The sequence below is a fragment of the Thunnus maccoyii genome, chromosome 7 (assembly GCF_910596095.1).
Source record: "Thunnus maccoyii chromosome 7, fThuMac1.1, whole genome shotgun sequence".
NCBI lineage: Eukaryota > Metazoa > Chordata > Actinopteri > Scombriformes > Scombridae > Thunnus > Thunnus maccoyii.
Window position 1 is genome coordinate 34,025,598 of NC_056539.1, and position 12,420 is coordinate 34,038,017.

Sequence of the window (12,420 nt, forward strand, 5' to 3'; positions counted from 1 at the left end):
GGGTCAGACGGCTTGTTCAGGATCAGATGTGACACGTTCTTTTCCAAACAAACGTTATATTTATCAAACAGACGCGGAGTGTCTCCTCACTGCTTATACATTTGAGAAAAGATCGTGCAATAACAGGAGACGCGTTACCAGACGTTGATTCTGTATTCTGCTGGATTTAAAAACATCACTTTTACTGCAAATCTACAAGAGCCAGAAGGACAGTGCATTAAATATAAGCATATAGTATATAACTAAAAACAGATTATTAGAATCTAAACGAAGAAATTGGGCTTTTATTAATGAACACAGAGTTTCGGTTTGTCTATTTAACTTGAATTTGACCTTTTAAAGAACTGGCTGCATTTAAACGTTTCCCCTTTTTGTAAAAGATCCCCTCCAGACATGTTTAAAGACCTATAAAACACTCTGCTCGGAATAATAATTTGTGTCTTATTAGAGCTTTCCAAAAGAGAAAGTTCAGTTAAAGGTGGCCTGTAGAGTTTCTAGAACGAGAGGATCCCAGTTTTCTTTGTCTCATACACATTCCTGCCAATGGCTTCATACTGCTCTGCTGGGCTACAAGTGGCTTAAAAAAACGCCAAGAAACACAACAATGTGCCAGCAAAGGAGAGGAAGAAGAAGAAGAAGAATGCAGGTTAGTTAAGATGCATGTAAACAATGCAGGATTGAAAATATTAAAATCGACTTTGCAAATGTTTCATAAGGAAGGAAATGGATTCACAAGGAGTCAATAACATAAGTCAACATAACTTGTGTTTGTTAACCAGTTTCTCCTTCTTCTCCTTCATGTAAAAATCCCTGAATATGTAAATATTGTTGAACATTAAGTTTATGTTGAACACAAGAATTAGGAGCCTCCCACCCCTTTGTTTTATTATATCACGTCACCTGCTTTTCATCTCCCATGAACATGTTATTTCCTCCTGATGTCTCAATAACTGGATAAGATTAAAATATAATGTTATGAGTTTATGATGGTTTGTGAAGCAGTGTGTTACTGGAAACGCTCACCTCTCCTTGTACAGCTCCTCCAGATGATGGTCGCTCAGTCGTCCATCTGCCCCACTAATCACAGCAGTTTTGGGCGGGGCTCCGTCCAGGAAGTGATGCGGCAGCATGATGGCGGCGGCCTCCCCTCCGGACGATGTGCTCTGACGGGACGCAGCTCTGAGCGGACTCCTTGCCCGGCCCACCGCCGCCACCGAGGAGGACGAGGAGCAGGAGGACGGAGGCAGAGCCAGACGGTCATCTAGCTCCGCCCCTGGCCCCGCCCCTCCCAGCCCTGTTAGCCCCGCCCCTCCAAGACTGTCCGGCAGCAGCCGCAGGTTGTGAGGTTGGTGTTTGAGCTCGTAGTAGTTGGTGAGGTCCATGTGGAGCTCTGAGGAAGGAAAAGATTCATATAGTAATAGAGTTCTACCCAATACAAAACAATTTAATCAATAAACATGAAGCAAACAAGAATAACATGAGCAGCTACTGAAAAACAAACAGAAAAATGCTCTTAAAATCAAAATCAAAAGAAAAAGAATTAGGAACAAAAACCACAATACAGACGACACTTGAAGATATTCATTTGATTTCAAAGATCTCTATATTTAACAATATATTGATATAATATAAGGAGTGAATGAAAATGCTCCAAAGTCCTGGTAGAATATGTATGAAAGTCCTCCTCATTTTTACAGTTTGAAGTTGATTTTCTCTCTAAAATCTCTGCAAATTGTCCTCCGACTGCAGCAAAATCCAGATGAAAGAAGATCTGAGTTGATAAAATGTTAATATGTTCATCTGAGTTGGGTTCAGTTATCATTATTGTGCTCACAGCAAGAAACCTACTGAGTAAAAGCAAGTTTTTTGCCCTGAGTTTGGCCTGTCAGGCTATATACAGGATTAATACCAGTTAATTTTTTTTTACACTATTACAACAAGACGCTAAAATCAAGCATCAGTCATACAGTGAAGCAGTAAACCTCCATCATATTTGTAGTAAAAATGCAAAAATGTTACCACTAGCTATAGAAAAGTATCACTAGATACAATATATAGTCTGTCATAAAGTGTAAGGTCTGTTTCAAGTAGTTAGTGCATTTACAAAACAGAGATTTAAATAGTATATATGTTTTCTGTTATATTACCAATCATATAGAATAAATAATGTACTAATTTCATCACAATATACAGACGGGGGACAAATTAGAGGAAAAACCTGAATAAAAGAGCGGAGAAACACGTCAGACGCAGATGCTCCTGAATGTTTGATGAGTATGAAAATGATGTGAATAAAATGTTTGAGTACAATCAGCAAACCAGTTCAACACCAGCGTGTTGACAAAGCTCTCCGCCACCATCTCCATAACACCTAATGATATAATGTAAACTTTCATCTTCAGATCTGTTCAGTTATGTCTGTATGTTTGTTTTTCTTTCTATCTGCTGTACTCAGGTTGTATATATAAATGAGGGGATATTTTATGGTGTTCATCTCTCTAATAGAGCTCCACAGACTCAGACTGAAGCTGATCAGGAGGCTCGTGATGGTCTGACTCCTCACTAAGACGCTTCACGTTGGTTTTTCCTTTAATTTGTCACCCATCCATCTGTCAATATATTCAGCAACAGTTTGGACACACTTTAGTATTCAAGGGAATGAGAAAATGTGTCTGCACGTATTTGCTAAACAGTATAAAAATACTTAAAATAAGAATAAATTAAACTGTAATACAAAGTTAAATAAGAGGAGCAGCGCATCAGTGAACACATGAAATATTTTGACTGTTTTCTTTTTATAAAAATGTTCAGTGTTGGTTTTAGATTTTCATCTAACAATAATCCCTCATAATTTAGTAAAAGACAGTTGCATAATTTCCAAATTATTTATAAATATCAATGTAGAGTTTTTAGTGTATTTTTTGTTTTTGTCTTTTTAATACTGAAGGTATTTATCATCTACTCCTGCTGTTAAGCTCAGTTAAAGTGAATTGAATTCTAGACCAGACAATCAAATTCATAATAACTGGTTCTTAATTGGATTGAGTCATAACGAGGCACAGCCAGCTGCAGCCAATCAGGTTAGCTGATTGACTCGATTCATTTCTGTAAGTGATGATTGGTCCCATCGGAGGCTCTGCAGACACACGGCATCAGAAACCAGTAGAGTCAGATAGAGTAACGCTCATCTGCTGCTTCTGTCCGGCTGCTGAAGACAAACAACAAGAGGATTCTGGTTTTAACACGGACATGAAAACAGATCGAGACCTTTGAGTTGGTGCAGCACGTCGCTCCTCCCGGATGAAGCCAGCGTTCCCGCCTCCTGCTCCAGTTTACTCTGCAGCTGCTTCAACACCTCCTGCAGCAAACGGGACAAAAAACAACAAGAGTCAGACAGACGGAGAGTGTGATCACAGTCACAATATGATACTAAAACTGACACAACACTCCAGTTTCTGTCACAAAAATGTTCTCAAAGAGTGAAAAGAAGAATCTGAGGTTGAGAAAGTCAGACTGTCTGATCATGATTGTATGACAGCTCTGAACTCCTCAATTCTGTTTGTATGTCAGAACAAAATCCAACATCAGATACACAAGCAGCATTTAAAATATCACATAATCCCAGACGAAAATAAAGAGTTATTCCTTCACACGCTGACGACTGTCCTCTGACTTTACTATTTTATCAATGCTGGAGATTTAAAAATTGCTCTCTGCATTCATCAGAAGAACCCGTCGCCCTGCAGACCGACCTGCTGCAGGTGAGACGTGAAGCCGTCGTCCTGCAGACCAACCTGCTGCAGGTGAGACGTGAAGCCGTCGTCCTGCAGACCGACCTGCTGCAGGTGAGACGTGAAGCCGTCGTCCTGCAGACCAACCTGCTGCAGGTGAGACATGAACCCATCGTCCTGCAGACCGAACTGCTGCAGGTGAGACGTGAAGCCGTCGTCCTGCAGACCGACCTGCTGCAGGTGAGACGTGAAGCCGTCGTCCTGCAGACCGACCCGCTGCAGGTGAGACGTGAACCCGTCGTCCTGCAGACCGACCTGCTGCAGGTGAGACGTGAACCCGTCGCCCTGCAGACCGACCTGCTGCAGGTGAGACGTGAACCCGTCGCCCTGCAGACCGACCTGCTGCAGGTGAGACATGAAGCCGTCGTCCTGCAGACCGACCTGCTGCAGGTGAGACATGAACCCGTCGCCCTGCAGACCGACCTGCTGCAGGTGAGACATGAAGCCGTCGTCCTGCAGACCGACCTGCTGCAGGTGAGACGTGAACCCGTTGTCCTGCAGACCGACCTGCTGCAGGTGAGACGTGAACCCGTCGTCCTGCAGACCGACCTGCTGCAGGTGAGACGTGAACCCGTCGTCCTGCAGACCGACCTGCTGCAGGTGAGACGTGAACCCGTCGTCCTGCAGACCGACCTGCTGCAGGTGAGACGTGAACCCGTCGTCCTGCAGACCGACCTGCTGCAGGTGAGACGTGAACCCGTCGTCCTGCAGACTGACCTGCTGCAGACTGAAACGTGTGAGTCTGTGAATCTGAAACACTCGGCGAGGACGAGTCGACGTCCTGATTCTGATAAAACCAGCTGAGCTCTGCCTGATAATCCAGCTGCACTCAGCATCTGGACTGTGTGTGTGTCAGTGTGTAGTCACGTGCATGTGTGCACAAGTATGAGTGTGTATGTGTGAGTGCGGCTGATAGGATTTATGTGCTCCAGCAGGATTTGGGTCTTAACCTGATTTTTCAGGCTTCTGTGTATTTATTGATTATTTAAAGAGATTTGACAGTTTTGACTTTAAACATTTGGAGGAATTTTGAAGAGAAAGTGAATTAAAGCTGTTGTACTATTTATTTAAAAGAAAGATTTAATTAAATATGTTTAGAATTTTTCCCCTTGAATACTTTAAAAAACTGATGTTTTTTTCTTTCTAAAATAAATAAATACATACAGTTCATAGACAAAAACATAAATTAATGATTCTGTTCTCAAAATCCAAAACTATTTCATGCAGCATAGGGAGGACATTCACTTCACTATATATTATATTATATTATATTATATTATATTATATTATATTATATTATATTATATTATATTATATTATATTATATTATATTATATTATATTATATTATAGAGCTGCAACAATTAGTCAATTGAAAGAAAATTGATTTTTCTTTCTTACATTTTATAGACCCAATGACAAATTAATTGTTAATTGCAACCCTATTATATTACATTACATTATATCATATTATATTATATTACATTCAGTTTGTTTTTTGGACTCTTTGTGTTTTTGTGTTCTTTGGGGTTTCCTGTGTTCTGGTCATGTGGTTTTGCCTGTTTATGGTTTGGGTGGTGGGTTTGACAGACCGCATTATTAGTTAGTTTATACTGTTGTTTGCCTACGTTTATGTAATTCTGGGATGGTTTGATTTATGCTGGGTTGTGATTTAGAGTATTGTGTTTTCTCTCCTGTGTTCATGTTCCTCCACGCCCACCCTGCTCTCAGCCTATCAGCTCCCAGCCTGTGTCTTGTCACCTGTTCCTCGTTGTCTCATTAGTTTAGTGGTTTTCTGTTCAGTCTTTGTTGGATCATTTGTTCGGTTCGGTTCTGTTTTGACCATCGCAAGAATAAAGAAGGTTTTCATCAACGCTGCATGTTGGTCTCTGCGTTTGGGTCCATTCCTGCTACTCACCATGACAATAATATTATATTATATATATAGAGACTATATATATATATATATATATATAGGATCATAAGTTTTCATTCATGTTTCATTTACTTTAAATTGTGCTGAAACTATTTGCTGATTAATAAATTGTCAACTGACAAAAAATTACTTACATTTCTGATAACTGAGTATCATTTAAAGTCACTTGTTAAGAGAAATCACCAAAATTAGCTGAATGTGAAGATTTCCTCCCTACTAACATCCCCACTACTGATAGTCATATAACCATAACCATTATTAATGATTGATCACTGAGTTGTTTTTAGTTTAGTTTCAGTTCCTTTCTATAAAAGTGAGCCTGCAGAGAGATAATCCTGTAAACAGCTTCATCTCGTACAAATGTTGCATCAGCAAACTGACACAAACTGAATCCAGCAGCTGCTCTGAAGATAAAACATCAGAGTGAAACCTGACGGGAGGATTCGGGAGACGCGGGAACACGAGGTGAACGTGGCGGTTTGGGTTCAGACTGACCTTCATACCGAAGGTCTCGGTCTCCAGTTTGGACAGGTGGTTGGAGTTGTCCTCCAGCTCCCTCCTCAGGTGGGAGTTCTCCTTGCGGAGCGCCTCCACCTGGTGGGCCAGCTGGTCGTAGGAAGCCACGGCGTTGGCCATCTTCACACTCTGCAGTGCCCCCTGCAGGAGGAGGAGGAGGAGGAGGACAGGAATGAGTGATGAGGGAGGTTTTTATCAACTTTACATTCATACAGGTCGGCCCGACCAATCAGATCCGCTCCCTGAGACGTTTGACAGCTCTGCAACGACGTCTGCCTCCATCTTTGCTTCTGAGAGGAAACAGTCATCTCATCAGTGATGCTTTTTAAGGTAATCTTAAAACATACATAATTTTGTAACTTAGTAATATAATTGTGTCTATATGACTGATTAGACAGAGACATTTTCTCATCAAGTGTAACATCCAGGAGCTCTATGAGACAGTTTTATATATTTATATTTTATAAAGCATATTAAGTTCACGCTCAAGGCTCATGTTTAAATCATATTTGATTCCATATATAAAGTTGAATAGGCTGTAAATAAGGCCATCCGACTCTGCTAAATACTGAATATAATAGTGGCCCCAAACAACTGCCCTGTGGTACTCCACATTCAAGCTTTCTCATAATGTTGCACACTGCATTCAGTTAGATAGATAATTACACACACACATACATGTATCTATAAATATATGTATAAATATATATAATTATTATTATTATAGCTCAACCACTCTATCATCTATCATGTTCTATCTTGAAGTAAAAGAAAACGCAGATTGTCCGACTCCCAAAAACAATATTCGAAACCAACAATGAACTGATCTACTAACAAGTATTGTGTGTGTATCAAAGCTGATATATCTGATTAAAAACACGTCAGTGAGTCACACCGCTGCTCTGGGTCACATGTTCCTTCATCATGAAGAGTTTGGTCACATTAGTTTGTTTAGAAACGGCTCCAAAGACTAATAACAGCATCACGTTTTCATGTTGACAATAAGAAAAATATAGAAAATCACCAGAATTTTCCTTTAAAGAAAGAGCATAAAACAGATCAGAGTGGAACAGATGACCTTCATCTCCATGTTGGTATTTAACTTTAAAAACTGTTATTGAACCAACAAATCCTCCAAATGAGGAGCTAAAATGATGCAACAGTAAACCTGAACATGTGACATTACAGTACAGGAAGTGAACTTTTCCCCTGCAGCCTCCTGACAGAAGAATCGAGTCATGATCACATCATATTCAGACAAAATATATCTTCCTGCAAATAAACTGTAACTCAGATCTGATTCTGTTAAAATCTCTAAACAAACAACTTCTCTCTGTGTTTCTGTCTGGTTTGGTGTGTTTCATGTTCAGGAGGAAACAAGATGTCTTCCTCCTCCTCCTCCTCCTCCTCCTCCTGGCAGCAGATGGCTCACAGGGAGACTAATTATCTGTCAGATCCACTCCAGCTTCACTTTGGATCGATGTTTTTTGGCTCGGTCGGCTCTGAACGGACCGACAGGAAGCTTGGCGACAGTCTGTTAGATAACATGTTATCTAAGTTTCTCCTCCGGCTGTTTCCAGCCTCGACTCGCTCTGACCCCGAATCAGATTTAACACTCGTTATTCGTTACTGCTTTTCATGTTTTTGTCTCCTCTGCAGGCAAAAGAAAAATCTAATTGGAATCTTGTTTTGGCACAAACAACAACAGGCTGTGAGAGATGTGAGGACAGGAAACAAGCTGACATATTATCAGTTTATAAAGTAGTTGTGGCTAACATGTTAGCAAACATCAAGGCTGGATTACTAACAAGGCAAAGCAGGAAATACTTTAAGTATCAATGTGAAAGTGCTCATTAGAGTACCAGGTTGTAGGATTTAGAGGGATATATGGGCAGAAATGGAATATAATATTCATAAGTATGGGTTAATTAGTGTATAATAAAACATATATATATATATATATATATATATATATATATATATATATATATATATATGCAACCTCACTGCTAAATGCCAGTAAATTCTACATACTGGTCCTTTAAGCAAAATGGCCTTTAAGAATTTAATGTTGTCAAAGTAAATCTGATGTTAATATCTTATAGTGTTGGGTAGTCTAATCTATAACAATGCATATTATATAAAAAAAAAAAGATATATATACAGATAATATCAATCTGAAAAGTAACTACAGCTGTCAAATAAATGAAGTATTAAGTAGCATCAAATGGAAATACTCAAGTAAAGTACAAGTACTTCAAAACTGTACTGAAGTAAAATGTACTTAGTTACTGTACACAAAGCAGAGCAACATAACAAACTAGAATACAAGTCATGTAAAGCTGATATCTGTGACATTTAATCACATTTTCAATCTATTTTATCTTTTTAACTTCTGCTTATTGCTCTGCGCGTTTTTAACTTTTAATGTTAATGAATGATGTGAACCTCTCAGTAACTGAATATTCTCAACTCTCTGTTTTATTCATGTGTCTGTCCTCCTTTCTCGGTGGTTTCATTAAAGTGTAAACAGGACGTCGCTGTAAAGCAGCACATGTGCTCAGCCAACCTGCTCTGTTTACTTCGTCCATTTTGCCTAAAAATATATAAATTTAATGTGAATATTTTTGTATTTTTGTATTGATTGTTATGTATATTGTAGATTTTTTTATTCTGTATTTATTGTGCACACTTGTCTTTTGTGTGTGTATGTTACACGGAGGCCCTGCAGGAGATAATAAATAATAAAACTTGACTTAACTTGTATAAATAAGGTGTTCATGGGTGGAATTTTAAAGCACCAAAGTTTTATTAATTAAGTTTGTTTTAGGGTGAAAATGTCAAAAAATCTTTCCAAAGATTAAACAAATGAAAAATAACTCTCTACATTTCCAGCTCTGTTACATAAATAAATCAACAGATCAGACTGAGCGTGTGTGACACGGTGAGGTCATTTGTTCGGGGTCAGATCTGCACATGCTCAGTGCGGTTTACAGCTGCTGAATCAGTGTGTGACCTTCACTGCAGAGACGCGGAGCTGGAACGACAAACATCGCAGGAAGCTGAAGCTGCAGCAGTGACGCGCTCGGATCAGCCGGGTGTTTGTTTGTTTGTTTTTCGTCTGATATTCAGACATGTTTCTGACTCTGTCGTCAGGTTTCTGCTCAGAGCAGCAGATCTGAAGTCAGCGCAGACTGCTGCATTCATTATGAGGCGCTGAGCCCCAGGGGATTGTGGGTCAGACCAGCTTCAGACTGCAGAGCTCTGACTCACTGCACTGTACCAGACTTTCTCATTTTGTTTTAATAATTTAATATATTTGATTAAAAAACAGCTGATATGCGAAGTAAGAAGAATATTTTCCAGCCGACAGTCTGATCAGCGAAAATCACCAGTTTGTTATGAAACAGACGAACAGCCGGAAAAATCAATTTAACCTCCTATAACCCGATGTGACCATCTGATCGCAATCAATACACACACACACACACACAGACATATAAAGCTGCTGCAGATAAACCAGGCTGAAGCTTCATCATCAGTAGCAAAAGTAAAAAGTCTGAATATCTCCTGGTTTCTTTAGTCCTCTATGATAATAAACTACATTAAGGCTGCAACTAACAATTATTTTCATGATCAATTAATCGATTAGTCACAAATCACAAATCTGCCTCAGAAGGATTTACAGTCTGTACAGCAACACAACATCCTCTGTCCTTAGACCCTCGATTCAGACAAAGAAAAACTTGCAAAAATGGAAGAAGGTGACGATAATTTTGCATCTATAAAAAGCGCCGAGTTGCATCGTTGGATTTTTAGCATAAAGGAGTTTATTAGTTTACATGTCAACACTCAGACTTCAGATAACCAAATAAAATGGAGGAGAGTAAATACTGTACATATATAGTAAACAGACACAGACATGATAAAAACACCTGCTAAACATCATGTTAGCATTCAGAGCTGCTAGCATGTTAGCTGTAGACGCTAACAGTCGAAGATAAAGAATTTTAACTGATGACTGTAACAGACTAAAGATATAAACTGTAAATATTTCACACAGTGGGATTTATACAGATTATACTGACAAGATTAAAGATAAAAAGAGATTTTTTTTTGTATAATCTGTTTATTTAAACAGATTCTCTGACAGTAGCTCAGATAATCAAGTTCTGAATCTATTACTCAGGAATTTTAAATTAAACTCTAAACTCAACAGAAACGGTGACTTCATGTATATCATGATACATACTGTTGTTTTAATATTTCGGTTATTGTGCAGATTAAACAAACAAGACATAATCAGTGAGCTTTAGAGGTGCTGGAAGGCACAGAGCCCGGCTAGCTGTTTCTACCTGTTTCCAGTCTTTATGCTAAGCTAAGCTAACCGGCTGCTGGCTGCTTTATATTCAGCGTACTACAGACAGGAGAGAGGAATTAATCTGAACATCTAAGATAAGATGTGGTATATTACCCCCAAATAATTAAAACTGGAAAATACAGAGGTGTGATTGAAGATGAAAGAATCTGTGAACTGTTCTTTATAGCATGATTTAGTGTATATATACAGTATTATTTATGACAAATGTTGTTTTAAAAAGTTCATGTTCCAGATTTAGATTTGATAGGAATTAAAAATGGAGCTTTAATTGAAACCTTTTTGTGTTTTCTGAACATGAACATATGACATATGATATTCTGTTCTATATGAACTGGGTCAAATATACAGCGTTCAACATTAATGGCTGCACAGGTTTTGTTTTATTTGTTTATTGTGTTTTATGCTTGTGGAGCTGTTTGTATATTTGTTGTATTTCCATTGTTGGAGTGTTGTTTGTGGGTTTATGTTCATGTTTGGATGATGTTGATGTTGACAAACTTCATACATTCATTCAAATTATATTTCCCAAAATGCATCCCTTTAAGTTTCAGGACAGATGGAGGTCTTGGTCTGTTTAGGGGCTGGGACGCCGACCGTGAACTGTAACGTCTTAGTCCAAGCGAGAACTCACTTCCTCGTTTCCTGTCGTCTCTCTACTATCAGTGATGAAGGACACAGATACTGATGAATAAGAAAAGAAATGCTTGTTATGAAATGTTTTTGTTATATTGTCTGATCCTAGTGAGGACATATTTTCTATGACGTGATGTTTCAGTGCTCTGATTAGATTTATTTCAGGTTTAATTACACAAGTATACAAGGACAAATGTGTGTGTGAAGGTGCTTTGATACTGCAGACCTCAGCTGGTGTGTGTGTGTGTGTGTGTGTGTGTGTAATTTCGGTGTTTCCCATCAAAGACATCTAACATATTGATGTTCTGCGTTACCATGGTAACACTCCCACATCCCCCACCATTGCCATGGTGACACATTTACATCCAAGTGATGTCTCTCTCTCTGCCTCGCTTGTCATCTGATACACACACACACACACACACACACACACACACACACACACACACACACACACAGAGCCCTCTGCTGCAGCCGCTGCAAGGCATGCTGGGTAGAAAATGTGCAGCTCCCGAGAGGATAACGAATCAGACAGAGCCTTAACGAGAAACAGTGGAGCCTGTTAACGGTACAGTTGCTATGGAAACGACCGATCCAATGCCTGTGACCCCGATATGAGACGAAGGCATGAAGAGAAGAAACAGGAAGAGAAACTGAGTGAATCTCTTCTCAAGAAGCATCAGAGCGTCTGAGGACTTAAAGAGGAATCCTGCACGTTTCCACATTTCCTATATTTATATTCTGGGGCTCTACTTTAATATCTTTGCATGATTTCCAGTTAAAAACTCCTTATTTATCTTCTACTGGTCCTTTATGCAGCCCCTCAGTTCAGCCTCTGTCTGAAACAGGCCGTTTTAGCTCCTGTCTCTTTAAGGCCCCGCCTCCTGATGAGCCCACTCTGTTCTGATTGGTCAGCTTTCAGGAAGCTTCCTCCGGCTCCGGAGGCTACGTAAACAAACTATAGTAGCAGGATTTCACTTCTTTTTCTGCTTCTTTACTCTAAAAAAACTAAATAACATTTTCACTTCTGCTGATTTACAATCAAACATCAGTTCAGTCTGTATGTTCAGACAAAATAAAGTTCACTAAAAACAGTACACAGACTGATGGACACTATTCTCCCACAATGCATTGCACAATGGAAATGCCAACAACTGGAAAACA

At 39.3% G+C, this 12,420-nt stretch overlaps 1 protein-coding gene across 1 annotated transcript in view; it reads right to left on the minus strand.

Moving 5' to 3' along the window:
* Window positions 1–12,420, minus strand: part of apc2 (APC regulator of WNT signaling pathway 2) — a 48,297-nt gene that overhangs the window by 27,771 nt on the left and 8,106 nt on the right. The window contains exons 3-5 of the mRNA XM_042416051.1: window positions 6,222–6,383; window positions 3,268–3,358; window positions 1,024–1,390 (exon numbers count right to left, since the gene is read on the minus strand). Coding sequence (XP_042271985.1) covers window positions 1,024–1,390; window positions 3,268–3,358; window positions 6,222–6,362 — 599 coding nt within the window. The 5' untranslated portion in view covers window positions 6,363–6,383. The remainder of the gene's footprint in view (window positions 1–1,023; window positions 1,391–3,267; window positions 3,359–6,221; window positions 6,384–12,420) is intronic.